We start from the raw sequence: 22,828 nt of genomic DNA, 5'->3' as shown, positions 1-22,828 counted from the left end.
TTTTTTTTTTTTTTTTTTTTTTATCTTACTTGTGTACCGGTAAAAACAAATAGTCTCTAACTGAGTTTATAAACACAGACTGTGCGCAGCACATTTAGCGGAAATAAATGTACTTTAACTTGTTTCTAACGCAGGTCCCTTAACAAAGATGGCCGTCGATGTTTCAGGCTGAGCTTCCTCCTTAAGACTCAGCGATGGCTGCTGTGCGGAATCGGTGAGTAGACTGTAGTGTATAGTTAGGAATAGAGATGGATGGGGCAGGGGGATTATGAATAACAGGGGTTTTATGATTGGCAGCGGGGTTGTGGAGGGACTTGTAAGGTCAGGCAGATCTGTTCCTTCCCAGGTGACATTGGTGGTCCTTAGCTGCATGACAAAGTCATAGGTTTCAGTAACATAGCTCTCAACTGTCCCTGATTAGGAGCAATGTCCAAGGATCACTGATTATCTATTTATACTCTGCATGGAGGAATGAAGTATGTTTATTACTGGCCCCCTGTGTCCATGGATGGGGAGTAGTTTGGTAGTCCATTAGCCTAAGGTGACCACATTTTCTAAATGAAATCCGGGGCCATTTTTTTAATTTTTTACTAGTAATGGCAGCAATCAGCGACTCATAGCGGGACTGTGATATTGCGGTGGACAAATTGGACACTTAATGACACTTTTGATACTTTGTGGAAACCAGTGACATTAATACGGTGATCAATGCTAAGAATATGTACTGTCACTGTACTAATTACACTGGCTGGGAAGGGGATAACATCTAGGGAAATCAGTGGGTTAAATGTGTGCCTAACAAGTGTTTTCTCACTGTGGGGGAGGTGCTTTTACTAAGGGAAAACATAGATCCTTGTACCTGCTTTGCAGGAACACAGGATCAATGTCTTCCATACTGACAGACTGGCGAACTGCCTTTTTTATCTGGGCAGACCACTACGCGAGTCCGCCGCATCCGCTGATTGGCTTTGACACCCAAAAATGCAGGATCACGTATATAAGTGATCCTGTGCAACGCGACCGCCTGTATCAGTAAATCTGCTATCAGGCGATCGGAAACTAACTGGTTAAGATCATCATCATTATGATAACTAACAGGCAGGGGGCACTCTATCATGGCTCTGGCTGGCTCTGTCACAGTGTGTCACATAACATGGCTGCTGGGTGCTGATTTTGTTAACTTCTGACCAATAAGTGCCCCCCACTGCCTGTGAGTTCTGATACCATCCATTATGCCAGAGAGACAGAAACAGTGCAATGTAGTCTATTCACAGACACCCCCAAAGCTCACCTGTGTTGAAGCCTTGAAGGCACTGGCAGCCCCACGATTGGATCTGCTTCCCCTCTATTCCTGCTCCTGGACATCGTCAGCTGAGCTCAGCTGCCTCTTTCTGCCCGCCGCCTCCCAGCCTCTCAGGTCTCACTCTCCGGGTCCCGGCTACTACTGGGTGGGGAGCGGAGGAAAATGACTTTCCCGGGGAGGGCAAGAAGATAAGCAGGCAGGCGGCTGGCCGGGATTAGAGCCAAGTCAAAAGAACATGTGAGCGGAGCTGAATGGGCATGTGCCAGAAACTGAAGAAATAGTCCATCCGCTCTGACCAGCACATCATCGTTAGAAAGGGGCAGAGATAATGGACCCCCCCCCCCCCAAGCTAGTAGGAGGGGGGGGTGTAATTCAGATTTTTTTTTATTCTGCAATGACTGTCTTTGAAAATTGCCCCAGCTCCTGTTGATGTCAAAACCGGGGACAGAATTGGTCCGGGGACAGTGTCCTCAAACCAGGGACATCTGGTCACCCTACATTAGCCCCTATACATATCCTGCATAGAGGAATGATCTCAGGTGTGTTTGGACCCTAGTGGGAGCCCACCATGGAGCTTGTACCCTATACTGGGCCAATCATTTGCAGCTGGCGCAAACACCTGTAACTCCTGTGCTCAGAGACATACTTGTTTTATACAGCGAACTTATCTCTGCATCCTTCTGAATGAGCCCTAAAACATTTTTCTATTCTCCCCATACTGCTGTCAGTTCAAGTACAAGTTGCTGCCCCGTACAAGTTGTCACTTTTTGAACAGAGTTCTGTGAATGAATGAACAACAAGTACCGACATGCTTTGCAGCTGATGACTCGACTCAAAGTTGTCAATGAACTATTTACGGCACTGTTGAGCGCTGTGGTAGTTTATGGAGTCTTCCTATCAGTGTGAAACTATGAGCAGACAGCTTTCACTGACTGTCTGCAGGAGCCCTTCATTGCACCTATGATCTGCTGATTTCTGGTGCAATCCCCTCCGACTACCCACCTAAAGACACGCATGCAGCAGCTCAGGGCTGTACACAGGCCATGGCAAAAATTAAACAGCATGTCACATTGGTACGTTGCCGAGCACAACCCATTTAAGTGTATGGAGCTGCGCTGCAATCATGTCAAATGGGTGCATTTTACAGCTTGGTGGCACAGTACTTACAGGATTTGCGGCCCCATTTACACTTTGCGTAGCAGGAACAGGCAATCCTGCTTGCATTTTATTTATTTATTTTTTACGCATTTTCTACATGCCACGCATCACAAGACACTTGACTGGGCTGCCCTACTTGACTGGGCTGCCCTATGCATAACAAACATTCTAAAAATGTAATGTGCCATCATATGCATTGTAAAGCAGGGCAACGGACAGCATTACTGCAGTCTTATCAGCCGAAGCTGATAGGACTCGCACAGGCAAACGCTAGGTAATCAACACAAGTAAATACTATGAAATAAAACAAGTCAGCTATGAACAGGGAAGCAGGGTTGCCATAGAAACGTTGGATTAAGAAAGGAGGCTTGGTTAACAGTACAGGAAGTGCTCAATGTAAGGGCGGAAATACACTCCACTGTGGACTCAGAAAACAATACTTAAGATGGCGCTGCCTAACCCCTGGAAACAAGTTTTTTTAAAGTTTCGTTTAACAGTAAGTAATATGCAATGTGGATTGGATTGCAGTGGCTATAGTTTGATAATTACTTATTATAATTAGGGGTGCAACGGATCAAAAAACTCACGGATCGGATCGTTCCTCGGATCATTTTTCGGATCAGCAAATAATAACGGAATTTGCAAAAACATGTGAAAATGCCACCATCATATAGTCCCCACTGCAATATACATATCCCCCACTGTAATATCCATGTCATCTCCCCCAATGTAATATTGGCTGAGCATGGATGGGTATTGCAGGGTATTGGCAGGGTACGCATTGCAGAGTATTGGCAGGGTACGCATTGCAGAGTATTGGCAGGGTACGCATTGCAGAGTATTGGCAGGGTACGCATTGCAGAGTATTGGCAGGGTAAGTATTGCAGAGTATTGGCAGGGTATTGCTGGGATGGCTGTGACTGCCATCCGATTTCTCCCCTCCACTGTACAGATCAGTACAGAGAGGGGAGAGAGAAACCGGCGTCATAATGACGCCAGTTTGTTTACAGGTGATCGCTTTGTCACGGTGCGATCACATTGTAAACACAGACGGGTGTACCAAGATGGCCGCCGCTCCGGAACTAGGCCAAAGCCGCGGCCTTTCCTAAGTGTGCCGATCCGTTGCACCCCTAATTATAATGGACTAAATGAAAAGAAGCATCAGAGTGGGGGAGTTTACTTCCTCTTTAAACAAGAGATCTAGCCAGCTGGTAAGCGGCAGTGTTTTTATTGGTGGAGGATCTTTTCCTGTTGTACTCTGTCACATCTTCGTGGGTGTCATGTGTGGTGTCACTATAGGGGGCTGAGGAACCATCTTTCAACCTATATCGTGGACTATATATAATACAAATTTTTGACGAACTTGTTCACTCACATCATAGGATTTCCCTGGACATTTATTATTCATATATATTTATATTCATCTGCTCAGTGGCTCATTGCTCTAATTTATTTTAGTTGGAGTAGTTTTAGTATACTCTACTTATTGTATGGATTAACCATTCACATCTTCATATTTAGCATTAGTTTGTAGCGTAGCTTTTTTACTTTACTTGGAAACTATGTCTCTGAGTGTTCTGCATTTTCACAAGAATTTTTTTTCCGGTCCCTAAATGCCTCCTATGGTCACCTGCAGTCCTTGGCACGTTGTGGCAGTTGTAGACTCTTTAAAGTGGTGTTGCCACCAAAAAATAAAAAAAGTGTTTAAAATTCTTTAAAAAAAATAATTGGAAAAAATTTTTTTTTTACTCACCTCTAAATACCTGTTGCTAGGGGGTCCCTCATAGTCTGCCTTTTTCCTTGCCCGGGCTGGTGACATCACGTCCCCTCGCACCGCACAGTCATCTGGGACCTGTCACATGTCCCAGATGACTGTGCGGCATATCACGGTGCCCTGCGGCAGTCGTGCAAGCACAGTGGGTGCCCGGCTGTCGGCTGTGAAGCCACAGCCGGGTGCCCACAGTACAAATGACGGCACCACAAGCGGAGCGGGAAACGGGGGGGGGGTTCGTTCCCCCGCATCGCTGGACCCCCCTGGGACAGGTAAGTGTCCGATTATTAAAAGTCAGCAGCTGCAGTATTTGTTGTGATTTTTTTTTATTTATTTTTTATTTTTTTAGGGGCACCCCACTTTAAATCATCATTAATTGCAGTGTACACAATTGTTTCAAATCCTGGGAAGTCTCGCGCTCCAAGTGGACAGCATCCCCTGAGAAAATAAAAAGATTGAGGGTGAACCATGTTGGGAACTCAAATCAAATGTGCTGTACCCATAATAATTGTACCTATTGTATTTGCTGTGGAATTGTTTTTTAGACAATTTTTCTGAAAATAAAATGTATACTTTTTAATATACCTCCTTGGATCAATTTACTGGTATATGCACCTTAAAAACCCCACAAAATATCTAATGCAACCACTTTGTTAAAGGACTAATATATTAAATGTTACCGTATATACTCAAGTATAGGCCGACCCGAATATAAGCCGAGGCCCCCAATTTACCCCCAAAAAAACTGGCAAACTTATTGACTTGTGTATAAGCCGAGGGTGAGACATGCCTGTCCATCCCTGTGTGTGTGTCCGTCCATCCCTGTGTGTCCGTCCATCCCTGTGTGTCCGTCCATCCCTGTGTGTCCGTCCATCCCTGTGTGTCCGTCCATCCATCCCTGTGTGTGTGTGTGTCCATCCATCCATCCATCCCTGTGTGTGTGTGTCTCCATCCATCCATCCATCCATCCCTGTGTGTGTGTGTCTCCATCCATCCATCCATCCATCCCTGTGTGTGTGTGTCTCCATCCATCCATCCATCCATCCCTGTGTGTGTCTCCATCCATGTGTGTGTGTGTGTGTGTGTGTGTGTGTGTGTGTGTGTGTGTGTGTGTGTGTGTCCAGCCTACCTTTGTCCCGAGCCTCCGTCCCGTGCCTTGCCTCCTTGCCTCCGTCCCGTGCCGTGCCTTGCCTCCTTGCATCCGTCCCGTGTCGTGCCTTGCCTTGCCCCCGTCCCGTGCCGTGCCGTCCCGTGCCCTCTTCGTCGGCGGCCATTGTAAAGTTCAAAAGCTGCGCCGCCGCCTTCGCCTGTGATAGGCGGAACACTGAATTTCCCAGCAGCCTGTGTTCCGCCTATCACAGACGTCGTATCATCCTCGTCCGTAGTACGAGGATGATACGATGTCCGTGATAGGCGGAACACAGGCTGCTGGGAAATTCAGTGTTCCGCCTATCACAGGCGAAGGCGGAGCCGGAGGCGCGGCTTTTGAATAGAATGGCCGCTGTCTGTCTGCTCGACACGCTGATCGAGCGGGCAGACAGCGATGACTCGAGTATAAGCCGAGGGGGGCACTTTCAGCCTCAAAAAAGAGGCTGAAAATCTCGGCTTATACTCGAGTATATACGGTAGTTTTTGGGATTAGGTACAGTTTAATGCAGATGCATCAACACATAATTAAAAGGGGTCTACATTCAAAGGTTTCAAGTTTAGATTGCAGATCTTCTTTACTTACAGAAACTCGAAGGCCGGCATTGCTGACCTCCAGTAAATAATAGGTTTCTGACTGTTTATGTCAATAATTTGAGGTGCTAACTCAGAACAAACATGCAGCAGGTGAAGTCAGAAGTATTGATATCCATAACTGTTGTGGGTTAATGATGTAATTGTGTTGGGCTCGGTTCACACTGCTGCAGTGGCAGAGTTGTACGACTTTGCCTGCGACTTCCTTCCAACTTGATCTGGCTTGGATGCTATTTAGGAGCCCTCTACAAGGGCTGAAATCACACCAAAGCCAGATCAAAGTAGTGCAGGAACCTTTTTTAACCACTTCAATACAGGGCACTTAAAGCGGGAGTCCACCGGGACTCCGCGTTTTTTTTTTTTTTTTTCTTAAAAGCCAGCAGCTACAAATACTGCAGCTGCTGACTTTTAAAATAGTGACACTTACCTGTCCAGCGCGCCCGCGATGTCGGCACCCGAAGCCGATCTCTAGGTCGCCTGTCGGGTCCTGCCGCCGCCATCTTGGGTATGGGAATCAGGAAATGGAGCCTTTCGGCTTCATTTCCCGGTTCCCTACTGCGCATGCGCGAATCGCACTGCGCAATAAGGACGCTCCCCGCTGCCTCTGGGATCTGTGTGTTTCCCAGCAGGCAGCGGGGCACTTGCGGGAAGGGGCGGGCACTTGCGGAAAGGGGCGTACGTTACGCCCCTTTCCGCAGAGAGCTATCCCGGAAGTGGGTGCAGTTACCTGGATTATCCAGGTAACTGCACCCCCCTCCCCCCTGAAAGGTGCAGATTGTGGCACCGGAGGGGGGGAGGGTTCCGATGAGCGGAAGGTCCACTTTAGGGTGGACCTCCGCTTTAAACACCTTCCTGCCCAGACCAATTTTGAACTTTCAGCGCTGTCGCATTTTGAATGACAATTGCGCGGTCATGCTACACTGTACCCAAATGAAATTTTTATCATTTTTTTTCCCACAAATAGAGCTTTCTTTTGCTGGTATTTGATCACCTCTACGGTTTTAATTTTTTGTGCTACAAATAAAAAAATACCGAAAATTTTGAAAAAAAAAATGTTTTTTTTGTTTCAGTTTCAAAACTTTGTAAATAAGTACGTTTTCTCCTTCACTGATGGGGCTACACTAATGGGCACTGATAAGGCGGCACTGATGGGCACCAATGTGGCACCAATGAAGTGGCACTGATGAGGTGGCATTGATGGACACTGATATGTGGCACTGATAGGCGGCACGGATGGGCGGCACAGATGGGCGGCACGGATGGGTGACATGGATGGGCGACACGGACAGACACTGATAGGTGGCACAAATTGGCACTGATAGCTGGCACGGATTGGCATGGATGGGCAGCACAGATGGGCATGTATAGGCGGCACAGATGGGCATGGATAGGCGGCACAGATGGGCATGGGTGGGCACTCATAGGCGGCACAGGTGGGCACTCATAGGCAGCATTGGTGTTATACTATAGTAATGGATGCCAATCAGTGCCAAACAATAATGCATGCCAATCAGTGATGCCCATTGTGGGCACTGATTGGCATCCATTATGGGCACTGATTGGCATCCATTGTGCTGACTGGCATCCCTGGTGGTCTAGGGAGGATTACCTTTTCCCTGGTGGTCTGGTGGCGTCCCTGGTGGTCCAGTGTGGGCATCCTCGGGGGGGCTGTGTTGATAATCGATCAGCACAGGCCCCCCCTGTCAGAGGAGCAGCCGATCGGCTCTCCTCTACTCGCGTCTGACAGACGCGAGTGAGGGAAAGCCGATCACCGGCTCTTCCCATTTACACTGTGATCAGCCGTGATTGGACACGGCTGATCACGTGGTAAAGAGTCTCCGTCAGAGACTCTTTACCGAGATCGTAGTTGCCAGGTGTCAGACTGACACCCTGCAACAACGATCGCCGCAATGCGCGCCCCCGGGGGCGCGCAGCGGCTCATAATCCTGATCACGTCATATGACGTCCGGTCAGGATTATGAAATCACTTTGCAGCCGTCAATTGCCTATAGGGCGGGCGGCAAGTGGTTAAAGTCAGAGCGACTTGTGTAGCATCAGTTAAAGAGGTTGTAAACCTCCATTTGTAAGTTGTGCCTATAATAAGGCTTACCTATAGGTACTGTAAATATCTCCTAAAAGTGCGCTTTTTTGGAGATATTTACTTTGTACTGTGCCAATGTTGTCATTGGCACATGTGCTATGAAGAAATGGCTGCCTGTGCCATTTCTTTAGTAGCGAGTGCCGTGACAGGCGGCTCCCTTAAACATGCGCTGGAATGACGTCACGTGGCTCCAGACAGTCACAGAGCCGGAGTCCGTGGCCCCTGAAGGAAGAGGGGAAAACATGGATGCGGCCTGCAGCGGGGACAGCACGGGCTTCGTTTGTAGGTAAGTGTTACATAATGTGCTAGTATGTGATGCATACTAGCACATTATGCTTTTACTTTGCAGGGAATAAGAAAGGCTTTCATAGGGAAACATTGAATTTGTCATCATGCGACTTGGGGTCTGACAAGTCAGATCCTATGTCGCAGCAGTGTAAACCGAGCCTTAAAGTGGTTGTAAACCCTTACAATCAACTTTGACCTACAGGTAAGCCTAGATTAAGGCTTACCTGTAGGTCCAAGAAATATCTCCTAAACCCAAGGTTTAGGAAATATTTACCCGAAGACGGCCACCGCTGTCTACAGGCGCACTGGGCAGGCCGCAGATCGCGGCGATATGCCGCAAGTGTCGGCTTCCGTGGGCATGCGCGGGAGTGACGTCATCGCCGGAGCAGCGAGACCCGGAAGTCGCTCCGGGATACATGGCAGCGGCAAAGAGGAAGACGGAGGACCGCTTCGGGGGCTTCATTCTCAGGTAAGTTATTCATAATGAGCTAGTATGCTATGCATACTAGCTCATTATGCCTTTGCCTTACAGGGTGTGTTTTTTTTTTTTTTTTTTTTTTTTCTTGTTTTTTGCCTTTACTTCCTTTTTAAAGTGATATTAAAGCCTTTTTTTTTTAAAATAATAAAGATGTCATACTTACGTTCTCAGCAATCTCTCTATACTCCCAGGCAGTCCTGTCCCCCAAAGTTAGAAACACCTCCCTAGTGAACACTTAACCCCTTGATCGGCCCCTAGTGTTAACCCCTTCCCTGCCAGTGAGATTTATGCAGTAATCAGTGGCCATTTTTAGCTCTGATCGCTGTATAATTGTCACTGGTCCCAAAAAAGTGTCAAAAGTATCCGATCTGTCTGCCGCAATGTTGCAGTCTTGCTAAAAAAAATCACTGATCCCTGCCTTTACTTGTAAAAAAAAAAAAAAATTGATAATAAAAATGCCATAAATGTATCCCCTATTTTGTAGACTCTTTTACTTTTGCGCAAACCAAAAATATGTAGAATACATATTGGCATAAACTGATGAATGTTTTTTTTAATTTTTTGGGGGGGGAGGGGGGGTGATATTTATTATACCGAAAAGTAAAAAAAATATATATATATTTTTTTTCAAAATTTTCACTCTTTTTTTTTATTTATAGTGCAAAAAATAAAAACCGCAGAGGTGATCAAATACCACCAAAAGAAAGCTCTGTTTGTGGGAAAAAAGTTATAAAAATTTCATTTGGGTACAGTGTAGCATGACCGCGCAATTGTCATTCAAAGTGCGACAGCGCTGAAAGCTCAAAATTGGTCTGGGCAGGAAGGTGTTTAAGTGCCCTGTATTGAAGTGGTTAAAAAAGGACGGCAATTGTCAGTTAAAGCGACGCAGTTTCGTATTGCAAACAATGGCCTGGTCAGGAAGTGGGTCAATCCTTCTGGGGCTGAATTGGTTAAGCAGTATTATTCATTGGCTGCATGCTTGCTTCTAGAAGTAACATTGGTGTCATCAGTTTTTCTGTTTATCATATTTGATGGCAATTTATTGTTTCTTTTGCTTGCAGATTCTGTCAGAAAGCCTCTTGTCTAGTGCAATGTCGCAATATTCATACCAGCCTGGTTCAAGAAAAGGACAAGACAGGAGCAGAGCAGATATGGCTGGCCAGACAGAAGAAGGATCCCTATGTAAAAGCAGCTCGGACACAAAACTACCGCTGCCGCAGCGCTTACAAACTTCTCGAAATTGACACGGAGCAAAAACTCCTGAAGCCAGGACTTCATGTGATCGACTGCGGAGCGGCTCCTGGAGCCTGGAGCCAGGTGCTCATAGAGAAACTCAATTCCTTGGGTCAAGGTGAGCAAATTGTCAGATCCAGCTACATCAACTAGACATGGACATACAACTTCCTAAAGTGTGCGTCCCAAACATGATTTAAAAAAAATGTGTAGGTCCTACCAAAACTGTCATGTACAACAGATTATACTTCCTTCCCCAGTGTAATACACTCTGTGAGCTTCTCCTATAACCTTATGTGATATTCTATGACAGTCCTCAAAATTTCCACTCACCTACTCGCATTTTGCGAGTGGAAAATTATTGCTGGTGAGCGTGGGGCTGCCTCGGAGGCGGGGTTGAATGGGAGCCCTTCTAGCCATAGCCCAGGGGAGAGAGAGCCGGCCAGATCATCAGAGAGCATGGAATATCGCTGTAACAGCTTTCATTTGAATTGCTGAGTGTTCCCCACGCTCACCGTCACATACAGTCCCATTTCCTGGCCTGGGTACTTTGATAGACAGAACACCGGTCTAATGCCAGGTCATGTGACGTATATCAAAGTATCTGGGCCAGAAGGCGAAGCTGTATGTGACGGCGAGCGCAGGGAACACGCAGCAATTCAAATGAAAGCTGTTACAGTGATGTTCCCCCCTCTCTTATGACCTGGCCAGCAATCCTCTTCCTCTCTTCCCCTGCACAGATGAAGTGGCATTGTTGAGCACAGGTGAGGCTGCATTGATAGACACAGGTGAGGCTGCATTTTTGGGCACAGGTGAGGCTGCATTGATGGGCACAGGTGAGGCTGCTTTGATGGGCACTGATAAAGTTGTTGTTAATATTTATTTTTGTAACTTAATTCTGCATAAAACATTTTAAGTGTCATATCATGAGATCGTTTATAAGGGCGGGGTTGGGAGGGGCAACTGGGGACGAGTAACCCTTAAAGAGGAAGTAAACCCTGATGAGTTGACTTCCTCTTTGATTCCCTGCAAAGGCAAAGCATAATGGACTACTATGCATCACATAGTAGTCCATTATGTGTCACTTACCTGACACAGGAGCCAGCGATGTTACCGCCGTCCTCTGTAGTCCGGCGCATCCATCTTCTCTGTGGGGTCTCGCTCCTCTGCCGCTGTCATTTGGCGAAGCCGCAATGACGTCACTCCCGCGCATGCGCACGGGAGCCGACACACGCGGCATCTTCGTCGTTGACGATGCCGCGCTCAGTGCGCCTGCGCACCGTTGTCTACGGCGCATGCGCCGTAGACAGCGGTGCCTGTCTTTCGGCAAATATCTCCTAAACCGTATAGGTTTAGGAGATATTTCTTGGACCTACAGGTAAGCCTTAATCTAGGCTTACCTGTAGGTCAAAGTGTGTTGTAAGGGTTTACAACCACTTTAAGGCCTGGTTAGTAGCTCAGGACTTAAAATTTTGAGCCCTGTTCTGACACTTAATGTAATTAATGTACATGGGACGTTTTCACAACCTCTCCTGAACGATTTAACTTGACAGATAGTAACCCATGTTTAAAATGTCCGTTTTGCTGCGTTTACATGCCGCGTTTGTGTTTAGAAGCGTTAGAAAATATATATTTATTTATTTATTGGGTAGTGCTTGCACTCATCCACAAAGTATCTACAAAAATATATACAAGGATAAGTACACAGCCAGCATAAAAGCATACAAGCCAGCATAAATTCTACGTGTATGTCACGTTAAGAGAGCTCATCCATCGCATATGCAACAAATCCTCACAATAGATGGAAATCAATGAATAAAATCTACCAATAATGTTGCATATTCTGTATATGTCAATCTCCTATACATGTGAATCTCCTTCAATGTAATAAGCAGGGCCGGACTGGCCTACCGGGATACCGGGAGATTTCCCGGTAGGCCGCCTGCCCTGGGGCTGCTTTTAGTTGCGGCTGCATTGGTGCTTTTGACTGCGGATCACAGCGCTGGCTGGCTCTGTGTTCGGCGGCCGCTCTGTAACACGGCCCCGCCCCCCCAGACCGGCTCATGTGATAGTATATAGAATCAACGTTCCACTTATCACACAAGGCAGTCTGGGAGGCGGGGCTGTGTTACAGAGCGGCCGCCGAACACAGAGCCAGCCAGCGCTGTGATCAAGAGGATGAGACGCTGCCTGTACAGCCCGCCCTGTGTACCTGGATAGGAGGATCAGCAGGGGGTCTGCATATAGAGGAAATAAGCCTTCTATATTCCTCCATGCAGCCTCTGAATGCTTGCAGGAGGGAGAGGAGAATCAAGCATTCAGGGGCTGCATGGAGGAATATAGAAAGCTTATTTCCTCTATATGCAGCCCCCCTGCTGATCCTCCTATCCAACTCATTTTACTGCCCCCCCCCCCCCAGTTCACCTTGTGCTACCTGTCCCCCGTGCTCTCCTCCCCCACCATACTCTCCAGCCCGGCCCCCCCCACAGTTCTCTCCACCCCTATTTTTTCTGCCCCCGCTCTCCAGTTCTCCCCATCCTTCTCTAGCTACCCCCCAGTGCTCTTCACCCCCCGGTGCTCTTCACCCCCCCCCTGTGCTCTCCCCCCTGCTCTCCCACAGTGCTCTTCCCCCCGTTTCCCCCCCCCCCTCCAGTGCTCTCCACTTCCCCCAGTGCTCTCCTCCCTGTTCTCCCCTCCCCCCCCCCCAGTGCTCCCCCCTGTTCTCCCCCGCAGTGCTCTCCACTCCACCGAGAGCTGTGCTCTCCCCCCCTGTTCTTTCTCACCCCCCCAGTGCTCTCCCCATCACTCTCCAGCCCCCACCCAAGTGCTTTCCAGCCCCCCCATTCTCCCCACCCCTGTTCTTTCTGGCCCCCTGGTGCTCTCAAGCTCCACCCATCGCTCTCCAGCCCCCCCCCCCAGTGCTCTCTACCCCCCCCGTGCTCGCCACTCCTGTTCTTTTTGGCTCCCCCAGCACTCTCCACTCCCCATCCCTGTAGTCTCCACTCCCCCCTGCATTTTGCCCCCACCCATGTGCTCTCCAACCCTGCCAGTGCTCTCCACCTCCCATAATGCTCTCCAGTCCCCCATGCTTTTCCCCGTTCTTTCTGGCCCCCACTGGTGCTCTCAAGCACCCCTCCCCCATTGCTCTCCACTCTCCCCTACTCTTTGTACCCCCCAGTACTCTCCAGCCCCCGTGCTCTCCACCCCAGTTTTTCTGCCCCCCCCCTCCCAGTGCTCTTCGCCACCCCACACTCTTAGCCCCCTCAGTGCTCTCAGCCTACCATGCTCTCCACCCCTGTTCTTTTTGCCCCCCCCCCAGTACTCTTAAGTTCCCCCCCCCCCAGCGCTCTCTGCTCCCCCACCCCTGTGATCTCCACTACCCCCTGCTCTTTGCCCCCACCCATGTGTTCTCCAACCCCGCCAGTGAATGAATGAATGAAATACTTGTATAGCGCACAGTGCGAACTGAATCGCCTCTAGGCGCTGTGGCGAGCTTTGATCATCTGCTAAAAGAGGAAGGTCTTGAGTTTTTTCCTAAAAGCCAGGTGATTTTCTTCCAGGCGGATGTTGATTGGTAGAGCATTCCATAGCTGAGGCCCTTGGACACCGAATCGCCGATCCCCCTTGGATTTATACCGGGCTTTGGGCACGAGGAGGAGGTTTTTGTTGGCTGATCGAATACTGCGGTTTGGTGTGTAATGATTTATTTTCTCCATTAGGTATTGCGGAGCTTCTCTATGCAGGCATTTGTGGGTGAGGCAAAGGGTCTTGAACGTGATCCAATTTTTTACTGTTAAGCTCCTCAGCGAAGGAGAGATGGATTCCCAGGGTTTTTTTCCTGTTATCAGCCTTGCTGCCGTGTTTTGGATCAGTTGTATTCGCGCAAGTTGATATTGATCCTATGTAAAGCGAGTTTGCGTAGTCCAGTCGTGAATTAATGATTGTTCCAACTACCACTGCTTTGTCATTCTTTGGGATAAAAGGGATGAGTCTGCAAAGCATGCACAGCAGGTGGTGAGATCCACCGACTACTGCTCCTATTTGTGCATCCATTGACATTTGTGCATCTAAAATAACCCCGAGACTCTTCGCTTTGGTCTTTGGGGAGATAGTCTGCCCAAAGACGGTTGGTGGAGACCAGGAGGTTTTGGTTGCGGGCTTATGATTTGGGTGTAAGATAAGAAGCTCTGTCTTTGATTCGTTCAGCTGGAGGGAGTTAGTGGTCATCCAGTCCTCTATTGATTTGAGGCAGTTTTCAAGTTGTTGTTGGTGATCTTTTTTTCCATTGATCCGGAAATAAAGTTGCGTGTCGTCAGCGTAAGAGTGGAAACAGAGATCTGAGCATCTGATGATTTGAAGGAGTGGGCGAATGTAAATGTTGAAGAGAACGGGTGACAAAGGAGAGCCTTGAGGGACTCCGCAGGTGACTGTCTGAGTTTCGGAGAGGAATTTTCCTAGTTTCACTGTCTGTGACCAATTTCCTAGGAAGGACGCGAACCATTGGAGATCTATGTCTTGGACTCCGGCTACTTCTGTGAGGCGGACAAGTAGAGTATTGTGATCTACTGTATCAAACACTGCACTTAGGTCTAGCAGTACTAGGAGACACGGCTCTCCGTCATCTACTGCTTCGAGGGCGTCATCCCAAATCTTGGGGAGAGCTGTTTCTGTTCCATGACCTGGGCGAAAGCCTGATTGAAGCAGGAGTTTGTGAGTATCCAGGTGAAGTTGTAGCTGATGTACTACAGCTTTCTCCATGATCTTAGAAATGGTGTTGAGGCTTGTAATTGGCCTACGGTTGTTTGGATCCTGAGGATCCAGGTTTGGTTTCTTGAGTAGAGGTTTGACGATGCCTTGTTTGAGGATGCTGGGAACAATCCCTTCGTGGAATGATCTGTTTATGAGGTGGGTTATGGTTGGAGCCACGATGTCGGAGCATTCTTTCAGTAGTTTTGTGGGGATGATGTCAATAGGTGAGGTACTGTCATGCAGTTTATTAATGATGTTTTTTGCGGTGTCTACGGTAATTGGGGATAGTGAAAATTTTGGCGGTTGCGGTATGTTGGTGCAGACATCCTCTTTATGTATTTGCTGGCTGAGGTTGGATGTTTTCTTCTGACAAATTGTTTCCCTGATGGTTTTGACTTTATCGATGAAAAAATCCGACAGTTTGTCACAGTAATCATGGGATTCACTTTGTGGGGGTTCTAGGCACACCGGATTCATTGATTGATTAACCAGTTTAAACAGTTCCCGTGGTTGGTTTGCGGCCGTTGAGATTGTATATGAGAAGTGGTCCTTTTTGGCTTTGAAGATTGCTTTCCGATAATTCTCTGTGAGACCTTTGTAGTTAAAGTGGTTTTCCTCGGTGGTATTTCTTCTCCATGTTCTTTCCGCTCTTCTGCGCTCTTGCTTTAGTACGGCGAGGGAGCTATTAAACCATCCAGAGTTTTTCTTCCTGATGAGAGCCCTGCGTTTTGGTGCTACCGAGTCTGCTGATTGCAGCAATGCCCTGTTCAGGGAGTTCAGTGTTTCCTCTGTAGAGTGGTTTAAGGTTATTGTAGTTATCTTGTTGGACAGAGTGGATTTGAAGGATTCCGAATACAGTTTTTTATGCGATCTGGTCCAGTGCGTTGTTGTTACAGGATTCCGTTTATCGTTGGTGATGTTGTTAGCTTTTTTGAATTTGATGGCGTGGTGATCCGTCCATGGCAATGTTATGTTGTCGAGTATGTTGACGTCAATGTTCTGTTTGAAAATGAGGTCCAGGGTGTGTCCTGACCCATGCATGGGAGTGTTTATCAGTTGCTGGAGACCCAGTTCTTCTAGTTGATTGATGCAGTAGTCTCTGCTCCCCCATCTCTCCAGCTCCCATCCAGTGCTCTCCACTTCCCCAGGACCAGAGGAACAGGCTGACTGGGGCCAAAAAATGGGGACGGCTGAAGGTTCAGGTGGCCAGCGACCACTCCAGCTCACAGCAAACAGATCCTCTGGAAGGAGCACCGTCCCCATCCAAAATGAGAACAGACCCTGGCTGCTGCTGGCCGTCATGGATATCCTGCTGGCATGCAAGGTACCTTACCAAGCATCAACAACACACCTTCCCACAGATGTGGACTGCAGACTGGGACATGGGGCACAGGAGAGGCTGCCTTCATGGGCATAGTGAGGCTGCATTCAGGGGCACAGTGAGACTGCATTCACGGCACAGTAAAGCTGCATTTGATGGGCACAGTGAGGCTGCAATGGTGGGCATGGTGAGGCCGCATTTGTGGGCACAGTGAGACTGCATTCACGGGCAGAGTAAAGCTGCATTTGGTGGGCACACGCCCCCCTTACCTTAGTGTATTCTTTCTGTGGAAGGTGGTCCCCCCCCCCCAAGTTCTGAGTTCCTGGGGTCCCCCTTGATGATTGTCCACTTACCACTTTTAACTGGAATTTGCATATATATATATATAATCTCCCTATGTGATTTCATATCTATATATAATACACTCGTCATCAAATGTGCTTTAAAATGTATGGTTTTTCCCTTTCATGAACAAGAAAATAATGACGTTATGCTGTTGGGCTGGTATAATAATGCTGTGGGGCTGGTATGAAATTTTTTTCCAGGGCTGCTTTTTATTCCCAGTCCGGCCCTGGTAATAAGACATGTTAAAGGAAGTTTGCATGTATATCTTTTTGCAGCAAATTATATACCAATATTGGTAGTCTATGTTCATTGATTTCCATCTATTGTGAGGACTTGTTGCACATGCAGTGGGGTGATGTAAACGTGGATTTAAGCAATATTTTTTATGCTGTTTGCAGATTGTATTTTAAACGTTTTTTTAAATTTATTTTGGGGATGAGTGCGAGCGATGTATATGTTTGTAAATGCAAAATATATGAATTATTCCTAATATTTGTAAGAAATAGCATAGTAGAAGGCTGATCTAGGGAATTATCCAATTGCGATCAGAATCAGAAAGGAATTTTTTTTCCATTTAGGCCCCATTCACATTTTGCGTAGTGCGTACTTATTTTCTTGCGCACAATTTAGTTTTTGTTTTGTTTTTTTGCATGTCACACATTGGGCAGCCCATTTAATTGAATAGACTTCCCTATACACATTTGTTACATCAATGAAGGTCATGTACCAAATTTTGACACTGAGCCAGGAGCGTTTTTTTTTTTTTTTATTTAAATTTTGTTGTGTGACAATCACTGCAAAATCACACCACATTTGGTGTTTCATTAAGAAGGAATGGCACCCAAACACACGTCACATGTTTTGTGGTGATTTAATAGGTTTTGGAAATTCATGATTCTACTCCCGCAATTCCAAATCGCTCATTTGTGAATGGGGCCATAGAGTAAAATAGACTAGATTTTATTAGAGTATTTTTTTTTACCTTTCTCTGGATCAGTTTAGTTTAGGCCGCGTACACACGGGCGGACTGTTCGCCCAACCTTGTCCGCTGAACAGTGTTTGGCCGGACAGTCCGCTCGTGTGTGGGCTTTCAGCGGACAGTTTCAGCGGACAGTTGGACGGACAAAGTCTTTCGGAAATTCCGAAAAACTGTCCGCTGAAACTGTGTTTGAGCGAACAGTCCGCCCGTGTGTGGGCCTGTCCGCTGTACTTTCGAAATGAGCGGACTGTTCCCGCTCGGAAAGTCCGCCCATTTCGAGCGCGTGTACAGGTAGGCGGGGCCCGCGAAGGAGACGTCGCGGGCTCCGCCGCCTGGAATGGGCTTAAAGGGGAACCCCAACGCCGAAAATAATCGGCGTGGGGGTTCCCCCAAAGTCCACACCAGACCCTTGTCCGAGCACGCTACCCGGCCGGCCAGGAAAGGGGGGCGAGCGAGCGCGCCCCCCCTCCTGAGCCGTACCAGGCCGCGTGCCCTCAACATGGGGGGGTGCCTTGGGGAAGGGGGGGCCGCGCGGCCCCCCCACCCCAAAGCACCTTGTCCCCATGTTGATGAGGACAAGGGCCTCTTCCCGACAACCCTGGCCGTTGGTTGTCGGGGTCTGCGGGCGGGGGGCTTATCGGAATCCGGGAGCCCCCTTTAAGAAGGGGGCCCCCGGATACCGGCCCCCCACCCTATGTGAATGAGTATGGGGTACAATGTACCCCTACCCATTCACCTGTGAAATAAAGTACAAAAAAAAACACAACACAGGGAAAAAATATTTTATTGCACAGCTCCGGGGGTCTTCGGCGGTCTTCTCGCCGGACTCCTCCACTATGTGTGTGTAGCTCTTTTACTAGCGGAGGAGCCCGGCTTTCTTCCTCCCCGCCGCCGGCCTCTTCTCCCGACTTCGGGGGTCTTGTCCCCCTCTTCGGTTCTTCTGCCGGGCCACCGCGCCTTCTTGTAGCTCTTTTACAGGCGGTGGCCCGGTCTTCTGTCGCCGCTGCCTTCCGTTCTTCTGTCGCCGCCTTCGGTTCTTCTGCCGGGCCACCGCGCCTTCTTGTAGCTCTTTTACAGGCGGTGGCCCGGTCTTCTGTCGCCGCTGTCGTCGCCGCCGCCGCCTTCCGTTCTTGTTCTTCTTCTTGTTCTTCTGCTTCTTCTCCTGGAGATGTTGACTCGACGAGCTCTCCGGCCGGAATGCCAGAGCCGCGCTGTGCGGTCACTTATATAGTGACAATGGGGCGGTGTCACATGGTATATGTCACATGGTATATGTCACATGGTGACCCCGCCCCCTTACGATGTCATAGTCCCCATGTGACATCAACCCATGTGACCAACCCATGTGACATATACCATGTGACACCGCCCCATTGTCACTATATAAGTGACCGCACAGCGCGGCTCTGGCATTCCGGCCGGAGAGCTCGTCGAGTCAACATCTCCAGGAGAAGAAGCAGAAGAACAAGAAGAAGAACAAGAACGGAAGGCAGCGGCGACAGAAGACCGGGCCACCGCCTGTAAAAGAGCTACAAGAAGGCGCGGTGGCCCGGCAGAAGAACCGAAGAGGGGGACAAGACCCCCGAAGTCGGGAGAAGAGGCCGGCGGCGGGGAGGAAGAAAGCCGGGCTCCTCCGCTAGTAAAAGAGCTACACACACATAGCGGAGGAGTCCGGCGAGAAGACCCCCGAAGACCCCCGGAGCTGTGCAATAAAATATTTTTTCCCTGTGTTGTGTTTTTTTTTGTACTTTATTTCACAGGTGAATGGGTAGGGGTACATTGTACCCCATACTCATTCACATAGGGTGGGGGGCCGGTATCCGGGGGCCCCCTTCTTAAAGGGGGCTCCCGGATTCCGATAAGCCCCCCGCCCGCAGACCCCGACAACCAACGGCCAGGGATGTCGGGAAGAGGCCCTTGTCCTCATCAACATGGGGAGAAGGTGCTTTGGGGTGGGGGGGCCGCGCGGCCCCCCCTTCCCCAAGGCACCCCCCCATGTTGAGGGCACGCGGCCTGGTACGGCTCAGGAGGGGGGGCGCGCTCGCTCGCCCCCCTTTCCTGGCCGGCCGGGTAGCGTGCTCGGACAAGGGTCTGGTGTGGACTTTGGGGGAACCCCCACGCCGATTTTTTTCGGCGTTGGGGTTCCCCTTTAAGCCCATTCCAGGCGGCGGAGCCCGCGACGTCTCCTTCGCGGGCCCCGCCTACCTGTACACGCGCTCGAAATGGGCGGATTTGCCTCCGCCTTACGTGGGCGAGTCCGTTCATTTCAAAAGTTGAGCGGACTGTTTGGCAAACAGTTCGTTGAAACAGTCCGCTCGTGTGTGGGCAAGTCCGCTCATGCAAATTTTGAGCGGACTGTTTGCCGAAACTGTTTGACGAACAAGGTTGGGCAAACAGTCCGCGCGTGTGTACGCGGCCTTAGGGTTCAGAGTATGCAAGTTCTTGTGGTTTTATTGATATATTTTCTTTATAGTGTGAAAATGTGAAATCTGCATAAAATGGCCTTCATTGCAAAAGGAAGTACAAAACTATACATGCCATAGCTCACCTAAAGCTTAGAGCCTCCACAAAGCAGTGCAATAAAAAAAAAATCACAGCATTAGGTAGTGCTTGCACTCGTCTACAAAAATATATAAAGATATGTACACAGCCAGCATAAAAGCATACAAGCCAAGCTGGTACCCTTCTGGCGCGGGGTGACCGACACGATCGGTCGTCTGACTGGTGTCTCTCTGGAGGGGAACCCTGCGGCCTGCCTGCTGCACCTGTCGGAGCGACCCATTAAAAAGTATAGGAACTCGTTGACTATTCAGCTGCTGAACGCGGCGAAGGCCTGTATCCCTTTGTGCTGGAGATCGGAGAACCCACCGGCAATGGCTCTATGGTTCTCTAAAGTAAATGAATTAAGAGATATGGCAGACCTCACAGCGACGCTCCATAATAGGGAGGAGGCCTTTCGTGAGACTTGGAGACCTTGGAATCATTTCACCTACACTGAGGTGTACCTTCGGGTGGTAGCCTCAAATGCCCGTTGAAAGAGAGTCTCTGTTTGCTGGCTTCGGCCCCCCTTCCCCCCCCCCCCCTGCGGTCGGGTGGCGCTCACAGTCCCTGTTTTGCTCTTTTCTGTTAGCCTTTGTCGCTTTAGCTCGCCTGGAGCCTTTTCTGTGTTTCTTTTACTTGGTCTGTCTCTCTGTTCTGATCCCCCCTTTTTCTCCCTGACCCTCCTTCCTCCCTGTCTCCCCCTGTAGCCCCTTTCTTTCGTAATTCCCTTCCCCCTTACCGTTTCGCTTCCTCAGCCCTTTATCTTTCATGATTAGATCCTGCCGGTTAGCCCTGGCGGGCAGCGGTGGGTTGTGGGCCTCCCTGGGAATGACCAGTTTCAACAAGTGTATGCTCTGTCCGCCTGGGGCCCGGCTCATCGCCCATCTCCCTCCTTTTCCCTTTCTTTATAAAACAACAACACTTTGGGCATCTCGTTGTAATGCATGGCCTTGCGATGATTACTACCCACCTGGGTGGGATTGGTTTGCCTAATTGGTGTTGGAGGTCTTGAGAAGGGACTCTAGCCCCCGGTTCGGGAATGTTTTCTTGTTTATTTTAAGCCTATATTGGGGGTGGTCTCTATGTTTATCCCACCTGGGTGATACTGTAAGCTGTATGTTTTGAAATTCTGTATGTTCTATTGTTGTTGTCCATGTGCCTGTTATTTCTTCCGGCATTAAATAAAAGAATTACAAAAAAAAAGCATACAAGCCAGCATAAATTCTACGTGTATGTCACGTTAAGAGAGCTCATCCATCACATATGCAACAAATCCTCACAATAGATGGAAATCAATGAATAAAAACTACCAATGTGTTTTGGTTTGAAGTTGATGGACATGCCTTTTTTTCAAGCTAACTTTATACCTACATTTATATTTGCACTGATTCTTATTGTTTCTTTTGTAGATCCAACGGCAAGTGTCGGCTATGTGTTGGGTGTGGATCTTCTTCACATATCTCCCCTGAATGGAGCCGTGTTCCTCTCTAAATGTGACCTTACAGACCCCGCCACACACCAGAAAATAGTCAGCCTTCTCCCATCTGGCAAAGCAGATGCCATACTGAGCGACATGGCCCCCAATGCCAGCGGGTTCAGAGAACTGGATCACCATAGACTAGCCAGCATGTGTCTGTCTCTTCTAGACTTGGCAGCCATTGTTCTGAAACCTGGGGGGAATTTTCTGTGCAAAGTCTGGGATGGCAGTGAAACCAATCCAATACGAGACAGACTGCGACAAAGATTTCAGCAGGTCAAGACTATAAAGCCTAAAGCTAGCAGAACGGAGTCTGCGGAGATATATTTGCTGGCAAAATCATACAAAGAAATTCAATCTGCAGGCAGATAATTCCTTGCAAATCCAACATAAAAACAACTTCTGTGGTTAAAAATACATTATTTAATAAATAGCATTCTTATTATTTATATATTTGCATTGCTTTTTATTTTTAAACAGCAGCTTGCTTATTCTGTTCTTTTATGTGTGATGCCCTGTGAGCCTTATACACACGACCGGTTTTTCCGTCAGAATAAACTCTGACGGTTTTTACCACGGAGTCCCGCTGAAACGGACTTGCCTACACAAGATCATACCAAAGTCAGCGGTTAAGTAGTTACGGCAACAATTTTTTTTATTTTTTTTTCTGATTAAGGTTTTACATAAATAAAAAGCTGATCATTGTAAGTACCCCTGTCAGTGTTAAATGTTTGCCTCAACCCTCTAATTGCTATATCTGCAGTACAGCTTGTTCTTTTGAACAAAAAACAGACTTACTGGCCAGATCACCAGGTAAATATAAAAGAAAAAAAAAGAAAAATAGAATAGCTGACATCTAGATGGGAGTGGGAGTGGGTGGCTGCTCTGTCTTACACATGGCAGCCCCAGCGGATGAGCATAGGCCCCCTGGATGTATTCTCATCTGTGTCCGGGGTGGACGTGCAGTGTGTTGGCAGCCCTATTCTTGCAATGAAATAAAATGTGCCGCTCCAGGGGAGATCATTGAGTTGATTGGATTCCACAAATGGGTGCTAGCCCCAGCTCGCTTCCATGGGATACATTTCTAAAAAGGAAGTGGCTACACACCATGATGATATAAGTATAAGTCTGTTTATTGCAACATCCCAATAGAAATCCAACAACAATCAACACAGGATAGTAGCAGGTAGAAGGTTGACACATTTCACACAATTATGTTGTGCTTATTCATAACCATGAATGAACACAGCATAATTGGACCCATTTGATTGCGTTGCACCATTTTGAACAGTGGGTTTGCTGGAAATAGGATGCGACGTCATGCGATTTTACCTAACAAACCGC

The 22,828-nt window shown here is 48.3% G+C and overlaps 1 protein-coding gene across 1 annotated transcript; it reads left to right on the top strand.

Moving 5' to 3' along the window:
- Window positions 1-73: 73 nt before the first annotated feature.
- Window positions 74-21,933, top strand: MRM2 (mitochondrial rRNA methyltransferase 2). The gene is made up of 3 exons (XM_077449136.1): window positions 74-214; window positions 9,901-10,190; window positions 21,417-21,933. The coding sequence occupies exons 1-3, from the start codon at window positions 195-197 to the stop codon at window positions 21,854-21,856; spliced, it is 750 nt and encodes a 249-aa protein (XP_077305262.1). The 5' UTR covers window positions 74-194; the 3' UTR covers window positions 21,857-21,933.
- The last annotated feature ends 895 nt before the right edge of the window (window positions 21,934-22,828 follow it).

The sequence above is a fragment of the Lithobates pipiens genome, unplaced genomic scaffold (genome assembly GCF_037356315.1).
Source record: "Lithobates pipiens isolate NorthernLeopardFrog02 unplaced genomic scaffold, aLitPip1_a1.2 Scaffold_22, whole genome shotgun sequence".
Taxonomy (NCBI): Eukaryota; Metazoa; Chordata; class Amphibia; order Anura; family Ranidae; genus Lithobates; species Lithobates pipiens.
This window is presented reverse-complemented; position numbering and strand designations above follow the sequence as displayed.